The sequence below is a fragment of the Aulonocara stuartgranti genome, assembly GCF_965226115.1.
Source record: "Aulonocara stuartgranti genome assembly, chromosome: 2".
NCBI lineage: Eukaryota > Metazoa > Chordata > Actinopteri > Cichliformes > Cichlidae > Aulonocara > Aulonocara stuartgranti.
The window spans coordinates 25187321-25205392 of record NC_138940.1 but is presented as its reverse complement, the minus strand read 5'-3'; the positions used below and the strand labels follow the sequence as shown (position 1 = coordinate 25205392).

The 18072-nt window shown below is 42.3% G+C and overlaps 1 protein-coding gene across 3 annotated transcripts; it reads right to left on the bottom strand.

The window, feature by feature from the left end:
- Positions 1-1559: 1559 nt before the first annotated feature.
- sh3tc2 (SH3 domain and tetratricopeptide repeats 2) lies at positions 1560-18065 on the bottom strand. Of its 3 annotated transcripts, XM_082550002.1 has the most exons (23): positions 17786-18065; positions 14140-14248; positions 12922-13020; positions 11918-12052; positions 10995-11122; positions 10694-10799; positions 10400-10543; positions 9230-9428; positions 9072-9145; positions 8729-8924; positions 8342-8478; positions 8077-8127; positions 7677-7981; positions 7329-7523; positions 6145-7005; positions 5820-6040; positions 5535-5701; positions 5164-5341; positions 4916-5066; positions 4552-4674; positions 4290-4440; positions 3972-4168; positions 1560-3419 (listed from the first exon to the last, which is right to left on the bottom strand). In XM_082550002.1, exons 2-23 carry the CDS (start codon positions 14162-14164, stop codon positions 2577-2579), a joined length of 4686 nt encoding a protein of 1561 aa, XP_082406128.1. In that variant the 5' UTR covers positions 14165-14248; positions 17786-18065; the 3' UTR covers positions 1560-2576. The 3 variants fall into 3 exon arrangements, with proteins under 3 accessions (XP_082406128.1, XP_082406129.1, XP_082406127.1); XM_082550003.1 differs by lacking the exon at positions 14140-14248; XM_082550001.1 differs by lacking the exons at positions 14140-14248; positions 17786-18065 and adding an exon at positions 14249-17770.
- Between the last annotated feature and the right edge of the window lie 7 nt (positions 18066-18072).

The following is an 18072-nucleotide window of genomic DNA, read 5'->3' as shown; positions in this document are numbered from 1 at the left end:
AACATTTATTTGACTAGGCTTGATGTAATTAGTAAACATAGTATTTCCCAATCAGTGGATTCCAATAAGCTTGTAAAAGGACTGAAAAGACACTTTTCATTATGCTCACCCTGGATTTGTGGTTTCCAGGCATTTGGTGGAAAGTTTATTTCTATTGTGCTCTTTTCTGCCGTCCCTGTATTTGTAATTCAGCTGGTACAGAACAGGTCACTTCCCAGCATTGGCAAAAATAAGCAATAATAAAAAAAAATATCAGTATCAGGAAGGCTTTCACTGTAAATCGGATAGCTCAGGATTGATGTAAAGACAACTTTATTAGTGACTTTTAATATTTACTTTGAATTATTTTTTTTTATTTGTGCTTCACCAAATGGAAACTTGTGCATTATATAAATAAATACTTGATTATGATCAGGTGCTTTATTTTTTAATTTGCTGACTAAAGTTTCAGCTGATTAATACAAAACCTATTCTTATATCATTTATATTATAACAAATATATGGACCTTTACAATTTAATGCACTCTGTTTTCTGGTCTTACTGACCATTCAGAGCACTTTGATTACAAATCACATTTAAGGGAAATTATACTGTACACAGCCTTCATTCACACCACATTCATTCTAATTCAGAATGATAATCACTGGTTAGCCTAACATCCATGTCTCTGGACTAAGAATGTCAATGAAATATGGATGGGTTTTATGCATCCATTCCTTTTATCCATCCAGAAAGACACACAGGCACAGGGAGAACATACAAACCACGCAGAAAGGCAAAATAGGAGCTTTCTTGTGAGGTGACAAGGCACTGTTGACGAGTATCAATGGCTTTTGCACAGCTGAACTCTCAAATGTGCATTCATCTTTGTTATGATGGCTTTATGCAGCCCAACCAGATGACGTTATCCATCTGCTTCTTCTGCTTATGGATGTTCTTGCTTACAGTCTGAATCCATTCTTCACCTTCTTAGTCACCCGAGGAAGATATTCTCTTTTCCTTTTATGTCGCATTAATGCGATATACAGTTCGTGCCTCCGGCTCAGGAGGCAGAGCAGCTCACCCGCTAATTGAAAGGTTGGTGGTTCGATCCCTGGCTGCTCCAGTCTACATGCCAAAGTATCATTGGCAAGATACTGAACCTCAAGTTGCTCTAGATGCGTTCATAGGAATGTCATTGTTAGATAGACATGTTGCATAAAGTGCTTTGAGTGCTCCAGCAGAAAACCGCTATATTAAAACCAGTTCTTTAACCATCTACTACTCCTACAGGTTTAAATTAAAACGTTTTTTAAGACCACAGTTTTCAAAGACACACTACTCTGTCGAAAAGCATTTGTGGCCAAGATCCCTCCTGAAACGCTGAGGTCACTTGGATCCATTCCTCCTACCATTGCTAAATCTCAATCAAACTGGCCTGCTCGAGACTTAACTGATCAAGTGAGCTGCTGTGAGCATGCTCTTTGCCATCTAAGAGCACTTCACGGTTGTCAAAAAACAGAAACTTACTTGAGCACTGTGACATAAACCCAATGAAGACAACATTATGGTAAACAAATGCACCATTTTCTCTTTCATTCCTTCTTTTGCATTTCCATTATAACAATAAACACAACAGGAATAAGGTCAATTTCAACACAGGGAGCATCAGAACCTTCATATTTTCACAATTTCCTCACCAAATTGTGCCTAGTCTGCATCAGTTTATGGTGGTCTTTCTATCAACCAAAACACAAATAAGAAACAAAGCCACAGGGACAAAATATACTGGAATACACTGCAGGGAAGCTGCAGAGCATTCGGGATCACTTTCTCACACCATTTACTCTTCTGTCCTCTTTTTGCCTGGTTTCAGGCATAAAATCTCACCTGGAACATTGTGATTTCTTTCTGACATCAGGTTGGTTTTGTACCTTCCATTAAGGAAAGTAAGCTGCTGAATAACGCACGTGTCACCTGTATGCAAATGATTTTTATCTAACCTTGTATTTAAATAACTCAGACATACTTCTGCTTATGTTTAAAACTTCCTCTACATTTACAGCATATCACACTTAACTTTGTTTTGAAATGGTTTCTAGGAAACCTAACTATATATATGTATGCATATACTGGAATGTGTGGCACTGCCCATGAAATGCTACCACAAAGAATCATTAATACTACCAACCATTATAGCAGTAACGGCTGGTAGTATAAATGAGCAGTAATTATTATTCATGTTTTATATCTGTTCTTCCTTATGGAAACATGCACATACTCTGCATATTCCTCTCTTATTTGATTGGGCAACCACATAAAAATCAACACTCAGCAAAGAAAATAACACTTTTTTTTATGTTTGTGTCATATCTTCCAGAGATACAAAAATGTACAAAACATATATTGCAAGCACAGTGCCCTGTGATTGCATAAGACAGAACGAACATGCTCTAAATCAGCGAATTGTCTCATAGATTTACAGTATTGGGTTTGTGCCCTGTGGCTTTTTCCCTGCCAAGACACATGTGACCTGATGAAGCAAAAGCCGGCAAGATCCGTAAAGGGAGAAAGACTATGTGCCTCCGTCAGCGTGTTAACCGTGAGCGCCACCAGTCTCACAACCATTTCTCTCTTTGCCCTCTCTTAGAGCTTCATCATTGTTTATAACAACACGCTGGTCAGTACCAGGCTCTGTTTGAGCTGGAGTCTCATTAGTGAGGGTGTTTTCGTCATCCTGAGTATCAGAATCAGCGTCTTTGGACTGTGCGTCTCCTGTGACATCACTTGTGCGATTAACAGGTATTTGAGTGGGAATGTTATGTTCAGGTGGCTTCAGGTGAGTTTGTAGAGTGTCAGTAGAGCTGCTGGAGTCTGACATGTCCTCCTTGGCTGTATCGAAGGACTCCGTGAAAATGCTCTCAGTGTACGACTGACTGGCGATGGTATCTGTCTCAGAGCCAGACACATCCACTGAGTCAGGAAGATAGTTATGGTAGGTTTTCCCATTAGCACCTAATCTAAGATTAGCGTCTGTGCATCTGTTGTCTGATTTCACGTGCATCCTACGAGTTCTTGGAGCCAAGTCATCTTCACTCGTCACACTTTCAGGTATAGAATAAAAAGAGGAGCTCGACTTAACCAAATTTTCTGTATATCCCACGTCAGCATCCAAGTTCCTTTCCATATTTTGGACGGCCTCTCTATCTGCATCATCTTTGTTTTCCTGTCCAACAGCAGTGCCTTCCAATCCAGCCAAAACTCTCTTCAGACTCTGGGCTCTGTCTCTGTAAACTTGGCACAGCTCAGCATCGGGCATGTGGTTGCCATGGATCTCGGCCAACTTCATGTACACCACATACAGAGCCTCAGGGTTAGCTTGGTCCTCAAGTGCTGCTGCCAGAGCCAGCTGGAAGTAGCCCACTGCATCAAAAGCATCCTGTAGAGCGAGCACGCAGAACAGAGGTCAGAGCTGGTCTTGTCAAAATCAAACACATAATTTCCACATTTGAAGGTTACATCGCCACGAGATGAACCTGAAAGCGATACTGTTTCTCAGCCAATGATTAAAACATGAGCAGGTCATTTTGACATATAGAAAGATAAAGCTTACATTTGCCATCAGCTTTGGACAGTGAAATCGATCATCGCCAACAGAAGAAGTAATTTCTCGAAAGTTCATTTTAATACAGAAAAACAAGAAGATTTTTAATACTGCAACTAAATCATTGGTTAAAGTGTAAAACAAATTACAGTGTGAGCATGTGTGTTTCTCTTAACAGAGTAATATTAAATATGCCTGAGTCAGAACACACTCTTATTATATTTTCCTTTCTGGGATGATTTTTTCCATTTCTTTCTGAGAACGCTGACTTCAGCGAGATGAGGGAGAAAATAAGGGGCGGTGCGGTCGCTTCCCCACACAGGATCATTTTAGGAATGTGCTCTCTCTATCTTTCCCAATGCAACACTGTAACTGTGTCCCTTGTACCTTGAGTTTGTGTAGAGTGAAGTTTCCCAGCCTGCAGTAGACCTTGGTGTAGTAGCGAGCCTCCATGGGGTGCTGTAGGACAGGCGGACTCAGTGACAGCGACTTCAGGTAGTAGTTTTCTGCCATCTCATACTGCTCCAGACTGTAGTAAATTGTAGCTAATCGATGGTAAGCACTCCTCTCATTCACACTCACTCCTAAAGCAAAAAAAAGTCAATGTTTTTTTATAAAGTATCTTGCCAAGTACAAATACCACACTGTACCTGGATTGAGAGGATTATTACAGACATGAGGCTCAGGCACGGCTCAACTTTGTACCTGTTTTGCTGGCGACCTGGACAGCCAGTGTTGCGTACTGCAGAGCCTCCTCGTGCTCCTTTTCATTTATCAGCAGGTCTGTGAGTTTACTTAACAATCGAAACTCTGAGTGGATGTCATCGATGCTCCTCGCAAACGGCAGACTCCCATCCTGAAAGCAAATATAAGTAATTTTACTGAGAATCCAAACTTTCTACAGTTTGTTATTGAAAAAAACAAAAAAAACCAAAAAAAACCCAGTACACTTGAAGTATCCTTTTACCCTGTAGAACGGCAGTGAAGCCATCCGGTTCCTGTGACCTTTAAAGTAAACATCTCCTGCCTCCTCATAGATGCTCATGGCAAAGTGAGGGTCATTCATCCTTAAGGCTGTCTTTACTGCTGCCTGAAAAACAAACAAGCAAACAAAACAAATACGACAAGACACAAGTAATCAAATGTTGTCATTTGATCTTATTTTATTTTATACTTCATAAGTAAAAACATTAACTGCTTAGTAAGGGAACTGTTTGCTGCTCAGGAATGTGGAATATCGACATTCCAGGAATACCAGATTTATGAAACAACAAAAGGCACTGAAAGGAAAAAGTTCCCTCTACTACTGTACACACACCAACACTCCTCACCTGTAAATACATGTCAGCCAACTCATCCTCATAAACGAGATAATAAATGCGTCCGACCTGTAGCCAGGTCTCAGACTCTTCCTCCTTCTTTCCCAGATCGATAGAAATTCTCAAGCTTTGTTTGGTGTAGTCGAGAGATTTACGAGATGACCTGCACAGAATGCACGATTAAAAACCATAAAATCTAAGACACAAATGTTAGGTTACAGATAGAGACAGAATCATAGAAACGAGACGCAAATCTTCACCTCTCATCGTTGAGTGTGAGGTAGAGGCTACTGAGCTTTTCCAGATACTCCCCCTCCAGTCTCTTATCCTTCAGTTCTCTGGACACTGACACACAGTGCTCATAGTAGACAATGCTCTGACCATAAAGCAGCATGTCAGCATACAGTCGGCTCAGCACCTTGGCCACCACCATCTGACCTATGAAAAATTCAGATCAACATAACCAGCTAATCATACTGGTCATACCTGCTTGAATTTTAATACAAAGTCCTCTGTTTACATGCAGTTAGTAGTTAGTGTGCACGAATACATGAACCTAAATGCATGCTTGAAGGTGCCATTTTCAGTGGAGGTACATTACAGCAAGTTTCATGGATGAACTTGTACTTACTGTGCAGGTTTTTGGCATGTAGTGCAATTAGTAACCCAATTTCATAGCATGCCCTGATGTCCTGACTCCGCCCCCTGTCTTTGTAGCTACGCCCCAGCCACAGGTAGGTTTGAACGTGCTCCTCATCTGTCGGGCTTTCCCAGAGATCCCAAAAAAGGCACATGGATCTAAAATAAAGAGAAAATAAGATTATATCAAAACTAAATAATCCTATAGACGCTAGATTTGTTTGATCTGTCAAAACTTAACTGTGGCAGATTTTTCAAAAAATGTCAAAGATCTGACCTGACCAGGAAGCGTTCTGCAATCAAAGACGCCCCCGCGTCCAGTGCCAGACACCCCAGGTTGGCAAGTGCCAGGGCCTGATTCCTTTGGTTTCCATTTTCTCTGGAGATTACCAAGGCAGAGTGGAGGTGCCATCCTGCCTCTGGGATGCGACCCTGACGCCTCAGACACAAAGCCAGCAGGTTATGGATCACACCTCGCTGAGTGGGACTGTCTGTTCCCTGCAGAAAGATGCGAAGGCACGTATTACCCATGACATTCATGTTTGTTTAGACATTCACTGCGAGTGTGTCATTCTTCACCAGTTCATCACTGGTCACTGTACCTGTAGTGATGTGAGCAGTGGTTGTAGAACACTCTGGGCCTTCTCAGCCTGGCCTGTCAACACCAGCAACCACCCAAGCAACACAGATGCCTCAAATCCCTCCTCCTCATTGATGTGGCCTCCTTTCTCCACAGCTCGTTGAGCACAGTGCAGTGCTTTATCAAGAGCGCCGTACTGCTGGTAAACTGAGGCCAAGCCCAAACACAGGTCCCTTTGGATCTTCATGTCATCCTCGCGCTCGGCTATTGCCAGAGTCTGCTGCAGGTAAACTACGATCTGAGCAGGGAGCAGTGAGGTTCCTTCCTTCCAGCAGGGGTTCAAACGAACAGAGTTCCTGATAAATAATTCAATCCTCTGAAAGACATTGTAGAGAGTGTGGTCCTGTCTCGAATCCAGGCTCAGCGAGGCAAGTGCTAAGTAAGGCATGTATTTGCAGTGATAGAGCCAGCTGAGGAGCCAGTTGAGATCCAAAGGAGCTATCGGTTGCCCGTCGGCGGCAGACAGAGTCAGCGAAAGAAACTGGAGCCGCTCGACAAAAGGAAGAGCGTCATCGCTCTTCTTGAGTAGCAGGAAGAGGGTGGACATGAGGTAGCAGATACGAGCCTCCAGGTGCTTGTCCACCATCACCACCGATCTCCTCAGGAGCACCTTGAGCAGTTCGACTTCATCGGTCGATGTGAAGGAACGACAGGGGAGGCATAGGAGCAGGGCGCTGGCCTTCTCCAGAGTCTGGGGCAGCTTGTCAGTCATGCGTTGCTTCAGGTAAATAGCAGTGAGGTTTGTGAAGAGGGCAACCAGGAGCTGAACATCAGAGAAGCTGTCGACACTGACGCTCAGAGCTTCCTCGTAGTATACACGTGCCTGGGGAGAAAAGATTGTACACTGGTGTAGATCGAAAACAAATATGTTCCACCAAGTAAAACTGCAGCAAAATTCGGTGTTTCAAACCTATTTTCATTTAAAAGGTGCGACAAATAATTTGTGCACTTCATTTTATCTCTCTCCACACTGCAAAAAGCATCATTATTATTATTACAATATTATGTAAATGGTCATGTGTGGTGTCTTGTTACAGGCTAACTTGCCTTGAAATCTCTGTTTAGAAAACACTAAAGTATGTAATCATACAGCCTACAAAGCACACTTATGGTAAATGCAAATGAAAAAAAAAAACAAAAACATGCCTGTGAGAACTTTAGCTTCCTGGCACATAGTCTCCCCAGGAGAAAGCATGCCCGCCGATGCGCCCAGTGCATTCCCATTCTCTTGGCACACTCTCTGACACTCTCAAGGTGACCTGACAGCTCGTCCTCAGTCTTGCCGCTGAAAGTCACCCACAGGAAGGAATACTGCAGGTCATACAGGGGCAAGAAAGCATCCTGGGGGTAAAAAACAACAAACAAAGGGTTTTAGAGTTATTTTAGGCATTAACCGAGTTAACAGGAGGGCAAATGTCCTAATGAAAGTCAGACACAGGAAGCTCAACATGGCTAAGAAAGAAAGACTTGAGTAATGTAATAAATGAGGCAGACCTGGAAGTGTTCCTGGTTGAGTAGAGTCAGTGTAGGGTCACTGCTCTCTGACTCCTCCCCATCCCAGCTGTTCTCTTCCAAGAAAAGAGGAGGATCTTCCTGGAACTCGTCCAGTTCTCTGAATGTGTCATCCAGGGTGAAGGATAGGCGCTCTCCCTCTCGTGGCAGAGGGTTGAGAGAGTGACAGAGGGACAGATGAGGAGAGGAGCGAGAGAGCGATTGGCGAGGGGACGACTGGTGGGTGGGTGTGACTCCACTTCTCTCTGACATGATGCTTTGACGAGCGCTCGTAAGGCCTTTAAGATCTGTAAAGACGACAGGTATAATCATAAATCCTTTCTCAAGCTGCTCAAAGGCATCAGCATCGTAAACGTCAGGTTTCTTCTTAAAAAGTCATTACCATGTTTTGGCCGACTCCTAATGTACATGAAGTCGGTTTCATCCAGCCTATCTGGAAACACACAAGGTAAATCAATTCAGCATTGATTTTCCAGCTGGAAGCACAGATGGAAACTATCTTTCCCAGAATAAATTACAAATACCGCCGCTATTTAGGAAACAAACATGACTTGTATTTCAGTTATGCCTCGATGACACGATCCCTCCCTTTTCCCCTAGCTAATTAAAAGTGCAACATTTCTCAGCGAGCCCAGTCATTCCTTTACCTAGCCTGTAAACGGAGCTGATGTCAGTCGAGAAAAGCCTTTCCAGCAGGCCGCTGTCGCTCAGCTCAGAACTGCAAGGGTTAACCTGAGCAAGGCTGGCTTTCTCCTCCTCGGTTAGAAAGACCAATTGTCCATCTCTGTGTAACGGAAACAAAGGCAGCATTATGATTATCCAGGCCTCATCACCTGATCCGCCCTGTCCAGACTGTGAATCCTCGAAATAGGATTTCATAAAAGATTAGCAGAAGACTGTAAACAAGACATAAGGAATGTAGATGGTATTGCGATAAAGTGATTTTCAGGTGAAGCGTGAAACATGTTACAATGAGACCAGCTAGTTTAAGCCACTGCCTGGATTTACAAAAAAAAAAAAAAAGACTTTCTTACAAGGGTGCAGTATTGAGAGGCTTGACGTGAGCTATTTGAACAAAGCCGCGGCATCCAGTTGAAGTGTGTCGTCCTATGAAAACACCCAGGCTTCGGAGCAACAGACCCTGGATCTCCACAACGTCACCTTGGCTGAGCGGGAGCTCATCTGGTCCCACTGGGCTGTAGTCAGCTACTGCCACACAGGAGCCAGTCACTGAGGCATTTAATGAGGTGAAGGGCAAAAGAAACAACACTTTTAAGCACACTGATTAGGAATTTGAGGGTATATCAGTTAGTTACGCAGTTACATTTCAACAGGCACTGTGGTTACAGTATGCTGTATGTGATAGCAAAGCTTTACCGATAGGATGCTCAAATGGTTCCCTTTCTGTTTGTGAGCATCCAGCATAGACTGGGTACTTCTTCAGGAACCACCTGACCAAACAGGAAGTATAATTTAACAAATACTGTACTCCACATAGGTGAAGTGGTCAATTTGAGGAACAGATAGCAACTTACTGATAGAACGGGTAGGGCAGGGGCTGCATGGCAGTGACGGGCACCATGCCATGGTTTCCTGTGGTGAGCAAGGTGCCCTCCCACATGTCGTCCTGCCCCGTGTCCCTCACCACCAAGAGGTCATTCTTTTGGAACGACAGCTGCTCCTCATCCTCGTCATTGTCGGCTCTGGTGAACAGCGCCTTAGCAAAGCAGGATCCTGGAAGGAGACTGATTTTTAGTAGAGAGAATCAGCTTCGCTATTCCCCCGCCCGAAACACAAAGAAACACAAAACCCGTCTTTAGTCATTGCTTATGATGCTGGTAAACGTTACTGCACTTAAGTTCAAAATCAGCAAAATTGCCAGAGTTGCCGCGCCCTCATTCAGTCACTGGGAAAAGATGGATGTTTTATAACCTGGCCCATTAAGTTAATGTAATTTTCACCACTATTTGCCAGCATTGCAGTCCTATTATGCATTCCCATGATGCATTTTGCCTGAAGGATATGTTCAAGAGAAAGAAGGGATGTCTGTGCCGCCCCGGCAGGAGGGAATCGATACACATTCATGGAGGAGAACAGCACAGTAAGTTGTACTTCATGTCGTTGTCTAATGCATTCAAACAGCAGATCAAATTTGGGATTTTGGTTTAACAGTAACTCTATAAACCTGATATGAATAAAAGTGTGATTATAATGTTGACTTGATTAAAAGTGTATCGTAGTTTCTAAATTAGTTTCCGCACAGCACAAAAGTGCTTCCACTACATATGAGGTGGGTCTGTTCTACAATTTTACTTAAGCTATGTGAGGCAACCTGTTCATTCAAGTCTTAATTGGGGTCACAAAGAAATGGATTAAAAATAATGGGATCAAATCACAGTGAACTCAGTTAACATCCTATAATTAACTACTTAAGTTCAAGCTTACTCTGACAATGACTCATTTGACTTTATCTTTCTTTTTTAAATCTCATTATGAATCAATAGATTAACATTTTGAAATACAGGCAGCAGCTTTAGAGTCTAAAGTATAGACTTCGGATCACTGATTTACTGACAGGATCTCATTTCTATTTACAGATGCTTAACCTTTTCCCTCCACATGTTATCCCTGTGCAATGCCAGGCCTGATAAAACAAACCCTTACATTTCAGTGACATGAATTACTGCGCTTACAACACTACTGACCTTCCTGGAGTAAAAGTCCAAGGTACAGTGTGGCCAGATGTTCCTCATCCACCGTCACACTGATCTGCAAGTCATTGAGCAGCTCTGGGTCCAACCAGAATGACGGATCGCAGAGGAAGTTTTCCAAGCAACGAGCCACATAGCCTGGGCAAGAGCACATGCAACACCAGATGAAATACTACTGCTTATACTCATGCCAACCAGTACTATTACTGTGATGATGGCACAACAAAGACGAAAAAGAGAGAATACAGACATTGAAATGTCATCCAGAAGGTTGCTTATTAGTCCTACCTAGTGCAAGGTATGTTGAAAACTTCCAGATTTCCTCTACAGTTTTGAATGTGAGTACAAAGCTATCCTTCTCAGCGTGGACAGAGACCAGACGTGCAGACAAGTCCTGCAGAAACAAAGTCTCACGTTACAGTAAAAAGTCATTAAGCCATCTCTATAAAGTGCACATTACATGTACAGTATATAATACTGCGTAATATGAAATCATTATATGGTAAAAACATACTACTTTTTCATTATTATATCAGACAGTTTAGAAGTGTAGGGAAGCTTGTGTGTCGTCTTCATCATAGGGACTCACTTTGAAGAGCTGTATGACGTCCTGGCTGTTGCTCTCCACCACTCGGAGTCGTGTGCGTAGCGCCTCCTGGAGGGTCCGGTCAGAATCTGCACTGGAACGCCGTCGTCCGGTGAACAGTAGCACGATTTCTAGCAAGAGGACAAAATGCGCTCTGGGGTTATCAACACTGAGTTCAAATTGGTTATAGCAGTGAAATATGAGGAATATAAAGAATTAGCCTTTTCTACTTCACTTATATTGTACTCAAAGTGCTTTATATAACATTTTTCCTTCACCCATTCACGCACATTCGCATTGTGATGAATGCACTGGAACACTTAAGGTTCAGTATCTTGCCCCAAAATACTTTACAGCACAGATTGGAGCAGCCAGGAATCAAACCACCAACCTTCCAGTTAGTACATCACCCACTCTACCTGAGCTACAGCTAACCAGGAATAAATATGGAGGGCATTTTAAATCCTTTTGTTCCACTATTCAGAGTATCTCCAAAAAAGTAAAACATAAAACCGAAACCGGAATAAAAACACATCATTTTCATCAAAAAAAAAAAAAAAAAGCAAGATTTTGTCAAATATTTTCTCTGAGAGCTTATATTTCAGGAAGATACTTTGTGAGCACAATGTGATTCCTCAGAGGAATAACAAAGCTATTAGGCCTTTTACTGGACACTCAGTGTGGCCATTTAAATCCATTTGAGAGGAAGAACCTGAGGGAAAATGATGGATGAAGTTAAAATGCTGAGTGAGTAAAACATTAGCAGACGGGGAATGTTGTTCATCAGTATGCATAAATATAATATGCATGGGAAACGATCCTGTGTATGAAATTAGTTTAGCAAAGCTTATACGAAAGCAGGTTTTCCAGTAATAAGGCAAAACAATCCAGGCAAATAATTCGAGTAAAAGCGCCACAAAGTGTACCTGAAGAGAATTTGTCTCCCAGTGACACGGTACTTCCTCTAAGGAAGGCCTCCTTCCTCTTCTTCCAGTAACTGTCAGGCTCCACCGTACCTTCACCTGATATTACTATTGCAACATCCTCCTCTTCACCAGCACCTGAAAGAGGAAATAAAGTCATGAAACAGTTCCTGAATATAGTTTAGATCTTAAAATTTAAACAAGAAGAAAATGAGGAGAGGAAACTCAGCGTACTTTTGGTTAAGGCAGTGTTTCCTAAACAGCATTTTCACATTTGAGGTGTAATCGAGACGTGGATGTTGTATGTGGAAACTATTTTATCAAAACAGACAACACAAGGGCTTTAAGAGTAGATTGCTACTGCAATGCATGTTCCAGACTGGCATGGAGATTAAACTGGGAATGTTACCAGATGACACAAGATAGCAATCGCTCTTTGCTATTTACAAAAACAACACGCTGCAGTCTGTATTTGAACAGGATGAACTCATGAATTTAAAAGTAGTTTCTAGACTTTCTTTCTAATATATCCACAAAAATCCACAGTAGTCCGTCAACTGACACCACCCATCCTATCTTCCAGAGCCGGATGTTGTAAGAAGTGTTTGTTTGTCAAGTTTTTCATTTTATGCTCAGTTTAAACTCATTTGCTACATACTTTAGTAGATTACAGCTTTAGACATATCACCAATTACTCTAGCACTTTTTCTGTGCCAGCCATTTAAGTAAACAGGATCTTAATCATTTCTAAACCTGCAGCAAGCTGAATGCACACGCTTTTTTTTTTTTTCAGGAAAGTTGATACGGGCTGTCCCTGGTTTGTTCCATTGTGCAGGGAGGATATCCCAAACACTTCCTCTGCTTGAACACGGCGCAAGCAGCACCGCTCCTTCTCACATGAATGCTGATGACTTATTTGTACTCTAAACTAATCGGGCACTTAATAATGTTATGATTTCAAACTGATTCCAAACATCCGGCTGTTTGGTGCAACATAGCTAACACACCTTGAGTCATGATGTCATTTCCTGGGAAGTGTTCATTAGCTCCACCGAGAGTATATGGCGGTTCCCTCCATAGAGCATCCAGTTCGGCAGGAGAGATGTCTGGAAAAAGAAAAGCAATGACAATACTGAAAAAATTGAATTGTTTCTATGATCCTAAGCAATACAGCGTTAAATATCACAACAGTAATAGTCTAAAAATTTGGGGATACATGCATAATGTATTTTCTTTGATCCACCACTCCTGCATCTACTGGTTAATACAAAGCTACAGCCAGCAGTCACTTAGCAATTAGCTAACCTATCTTTAAAAAAAAATAAATAAATCAAACAAATGTTGCTTATCAGTACCCTAAATCTCATTACGATCCTCATTAATCACCTTTTTGAATACTTATAAGGTAGACCATTTCCTGGCAGGAAGTGTTAAAAAGTAACCAGCAAAGAATCCAGGAAGTTATTTTATTCATATCAAGGTTCATTAAGGAGGGTTTGCAAACTCAACAAAACAAAAATATATGAGTTGAGTTTAATATTTGCTTTTAGTCCTTTAATATATTTTTAGTCTTTAAGTCAAGATCCTCCTGGGTGTAGCTTTACCTTACAGATGGAAGAGAAGAATCTTCTGGTTTTTTTAAACAAATATGTTTCTGGGTGGGGAGAGTGCTGACATCACTTAGGGAGACGGAGGCATACTTGAGCTTTTTCGTTAGTTTGAGGAGTTGTTAAGGGTATACACGGACGTTAAACACACACAGGCCGAGCACGGACACACAACTGCACTGACATCATTAAGACCTCCAGGCTTACTCATACACACACACTCAGCTCCTCTGCCCCTGACTCCTCAGAGCACACATTTATGTCACCGTGGTCACAACATCAGACGCGATTTAAATTTTAAAAAGGAAAAAAAAAAACTGTAATAATTCAGATTAGAATTCCACTTTTTACATGTGTTGTCAGTGCAGAACCACAAAAGAACATCATTATCTTGATGCAAAGCATTCACAAAACAATGGGAGCACACAATTTAGTAACACAGTATGCAACATGACATTATGCCTAAGAGGACAAAAGCCTATTCTTTCCATTCTACAACACGGAGGACAGTTAGCACCACTGGGACTGCTTGAGTCAACACAAGCAAAGTCATGCAGTCACAGTGCAGAAACACACCATGCCTCCCCCCTTTTTATTTGTTTTTGTTTTTTTTTTTACCTTCTTGGCTAAGTGTATTACCCATGTTGTATACTGATTACTGCTCCTGCCTATATGACTGTAGCAGTTGCTCATGGCAGCAGAGCACAGAGAACGGAGTGGGACCGACCTGTGAATGAGGAGAGGCACAGTTTGATGAGCGGTCCGCAACAGGAGGAGCTGAGGAGAGGTCTGCAGCAACAAGACGCCATCTGGCCCAGGAGTCGGCAGCTCCCAGAGATCAATGCCATCCCATCAGTTCCTCTCAGTCTCTTTAACAACAACAACTCCCTCTCTTCCTCTCTACTGGACAATTCCCGGCTCCCTTCCTATTTCTGTACTCTCCTTCCTGCCCTGCTCAGTCTGTCTTCCCACCAGTTAGGATCTGTCTCTAATGTCCCCCCCCAGTATTAATTTCTCCTTCTTCTCTATCTGTCTGCTTCTCTTTCTAATATTTCTGTGTCTTGCTGTCTCCATCTTCCCCCTCCCACCAGTCTTGCTCTCTCTCTCCAGTAACTGCCCAGCCAGTCAGTGAATGCACAAAGCACTCTCTGCGATTGGTATGAGTGTGTAGGGGTTGGGGGGGCAGGCCTCAGTGATAGCGTTCTTATGTGTTGTGTGTGTCAGTGAAAATATGCACAGAATGTGTGTCACATAGACAATGTGTGTGTGTGTGTGTGCGCGTTTGTTGCTGGGATAACGTATTGCTGATACACAGTAAGGTGATTCCATAGAGGGACAGGCTGCAAGGTCAGTGCTAAGTGGGGGTAAGAGTTTCCTGGTGACACAGGTTGAGGATCAGTTCATCTCCAACACAGAGTTTAACCCAACTCAGCTTTCTACCATCAGATGGCAAAGTGATATGACAAGAGCACCACAGAAAAGCCTCTTTCTACAGTGTGAGGTCACTGAGAAAAAAAAAGGCTGAATGCTGAAAATAGAGATGGCGTGGTGAGAAGATCGTGATAGACGCCATTGTTCTCACTTATGAGACACCCCTGATAATTAAGCGCATCAAAGGGAGGGGAAAATTAGAATAATTGACCTTAGGCGACCCATTACCATCAGAGAGGGACACGGTAAATAATACAACAATGGCTCCATTGAGAATGTGAAATTCTCTCCATTCTTAAAACATATATAAAAAACACAGTTACCCATACTATGATTTTCTCTTCAACATGCAGAGTATAGACAGAAGTAGTTATAATTGACAGTGTTTATGTCAATTATAACTGCTAAACATAAAAGCTTAATGGTAACTAATCACTTTCCTATTTTTAATCTCTCTCATCCATTTTCTTAACCACTTATCCAATTCAGGGGCAGACACGGCTGGGGCCTATGTTGGCAGTCCATCACAGGGCTAATACAAAGAAACAGACAACTATTGACAGTCCCATTCACAACCAATTTAGAATCACCAGATCACCTAAATATGCACGTCTCTGGACTGTGGTATGAGGCCAGTGTGCTCAGAGTCAAGCCCGACTGATATAATATGTTTAAGATCAATAATGATAAGATTGAATCCTGATATATCAGGGTTTGTTTGTTTTTTTGCTCGTTCAGACACTGAAGCATACATTTCCCTAACATTTGTTACCTGTAGTTACCCACTAACGTTCTGCACGACTCTACTCAGATCAGCTGTTATTGGTTTTTTGTGGCGTTCCAAATGTGTGTTCCCAAAAGGAAACTTGCAGAGTGCCTTCTGGTGGAAAAACTATGCAACGTGAACACTCTTAAAATTGTTGATTATTATAAAATATTATTTATAAGCTGTTATAAATGCCGGTATTGTTAGAAAGCCAATACCAGCTGATAATATTTACCCGTCAATAAATGGGTCAGGCTCTACCAGAACAAATCACACAGGGACATGGAGAAGATGCAGATTCCACACAGATCAACCACAGCTGACCAGTCGATCTGGTCAGCTGTGGTTGATCACTGTGTATTATCAGATAGGAGGTAGAGAAGTCTTTACAGGGACTTTACATTAATTTAAAAATTACTGAAACTGAAATACTACAGTAGGTTTTACAGCAAAGGGTGTTTCCCACAAAATCAATGTGCACATATCTATACTTATCTATTCCAACACTTTAAATGGAAAGTGAATAAAACTACCAAAAAGTGTTGAATTGATGACACAAACATCACATGCCGTAAAAATAAGCTTATATGGAGAGTAAACCTGAGTAGAATTATGCATTTTGTTTTTGTACCCGAACAGTATCCAAGTTAAACTTTGAAAACGTATCTGATGACTGCCGGCAGACACAGCAAATTGCAGATTACGCCGTTAACCGAGATGGAGGGGCCAATTGATGTAATGAGGTGATAGAAACAGCTGATGCCTTACACGCCTCGTGTCAGCTACCATCAGATGCAATCACTGATGTTGGAAAACAAGTGCTTCCGCAAAATTAGGCGATGCAGAGGCCTGATATTCTTGTCTGTAACTGGTCTCCTCTTCTTCATGACTGAATCTGCGTGCCTGGTGAGACAGAAAGCTGTAAACAAGCAGGAGCCATAGCAGGGAATATCCTGACGCTCTCTGTACAGCCCTGCTTGTTTGCCATTGTTCAACAAATATCCAATCTAATAAACGCAGACTGGTCTCCAAGCTCATATGTGCAGTCACATGCACAGGCCGTTGTTAGCATCAAAAGCTAACAGCAGCTGTCTCCATAAAACCATAGATACTATCAATAAAAAAGGTAATTTGATTATACAAGTCACGTAAATCCTCTTTACCAAACACCTTTAGATAAAACTATTGTTTCCTCTAAGCGGCAGTGTTCCAAACCCTTCTTCTGAGTGAGGCTGTCACAACACTTCACTAAAGTCTCTTATAAACAATGCTTGATTGCTGACTTGTTAAGCCTCAGACACATCATGCATTGCTTGTAATAACAGGGGCTGTTGTAACTAATGACCACATACCTTAAACAACCTCCCAGTCTCCACACAGTCTGAAGCCACAGCCACAGCCTGGTACACTATTGTGACACTCTGTGGGCCATGACAATAACATCTAGCATAATGAGAGACATATGGTGTGATCAGCTGTGTGTGTGGCTGCGTCCAACTGCATGACTATGCAGGAGATGTTTGAGGTGAGGTGTCTCTGGGTGTACAACGTAGGCTGGTAGACGGCAAACATGTGGGAGAGGAGTTAGCAGAGAGAAATGTGAGACAGGGGTTATGAGCTCTAAGTTTAGACTATAACCCCCTGTTAACTCACTCACATGTCTGTGTGTCTGGGACGGAGAGAGCTCCCTGCAGGGAGATTCCCACAGTTACACAGAGACATTTGGATCCCTTAAACACACACTGTGGTGGATCACTGAAAAATGTGGTGGATAATTTCCACAGTTCATTACAGTCTGATTCTAAGAAGCCTTTGGATTGCCGCTTAATTGAGTTTTCTGACCTTTTGGAAGAATCTGTAACTATTTACTGTCAAACGATTAGTGAAACCGAGGAACTGAAATCACTACTTGGCAGCCACTGCTCATTCAAACGTTCAGAAAACTGTTTACCGTTTTCACTAGAGACTGACAACAGCCTCATGGTACAAAGTACAGCAGCGACTGCCCAACGGAATAAAGTTTATAACACCACGAAACTTAAAGATCAGCTAAAAGCACATTCTTACCTCTCTGTTGGTGCCAGCTCTGTCTTTTCAGTTCATTCCTGGTGTGCGTGGCAGAACATATCTAATGAATGTACCGTGAGCGGTAACCGGTGAGCTGCGCGTCATGACAGCGGCTCAGTGTGCTGTCAATCTCCGCGGGTGAAAGCAAAGGAAACAGTGTGGAAGTGAGTGAGAATGTGGGTGTATGCGTGGGTTTGTGTGCGTGCCTGTCGCTTCAAAGGCGATCCGAAACAGCGTGCCACTGACCGAGGAAGTTTTTTCCCCTGTAACTCCTCCTACATTTACTT

What these genes read in the sequence shown, in the direction of transcription:
- sh3tc2 (XM_082550001.1), bottom strand. Translation starts at nt 14,369, where the DNA reads ATGGCATTGATCTCTGGGAGCTGCCGACTCCTGGGCCAGATGGCGTCT. An exon ending in CCTCTCAATACTGCACCCTT is followed by an intron (nt 8,479 to 8,728) that starts GTAAGAAAGTCT and finishes TCCGTTACACAG; the next exon opens with AGATGGACAATTGGTCTTTC. An exon ending in GGAAGCTAAAGTTCTCACAG is followed by an intron (nt 7,006 to 7,328) that starts GCATGTTTTTGT and finishes TTTTCTCCCCAG; the next exon opens with GCACGTGTATACTACGAGGA.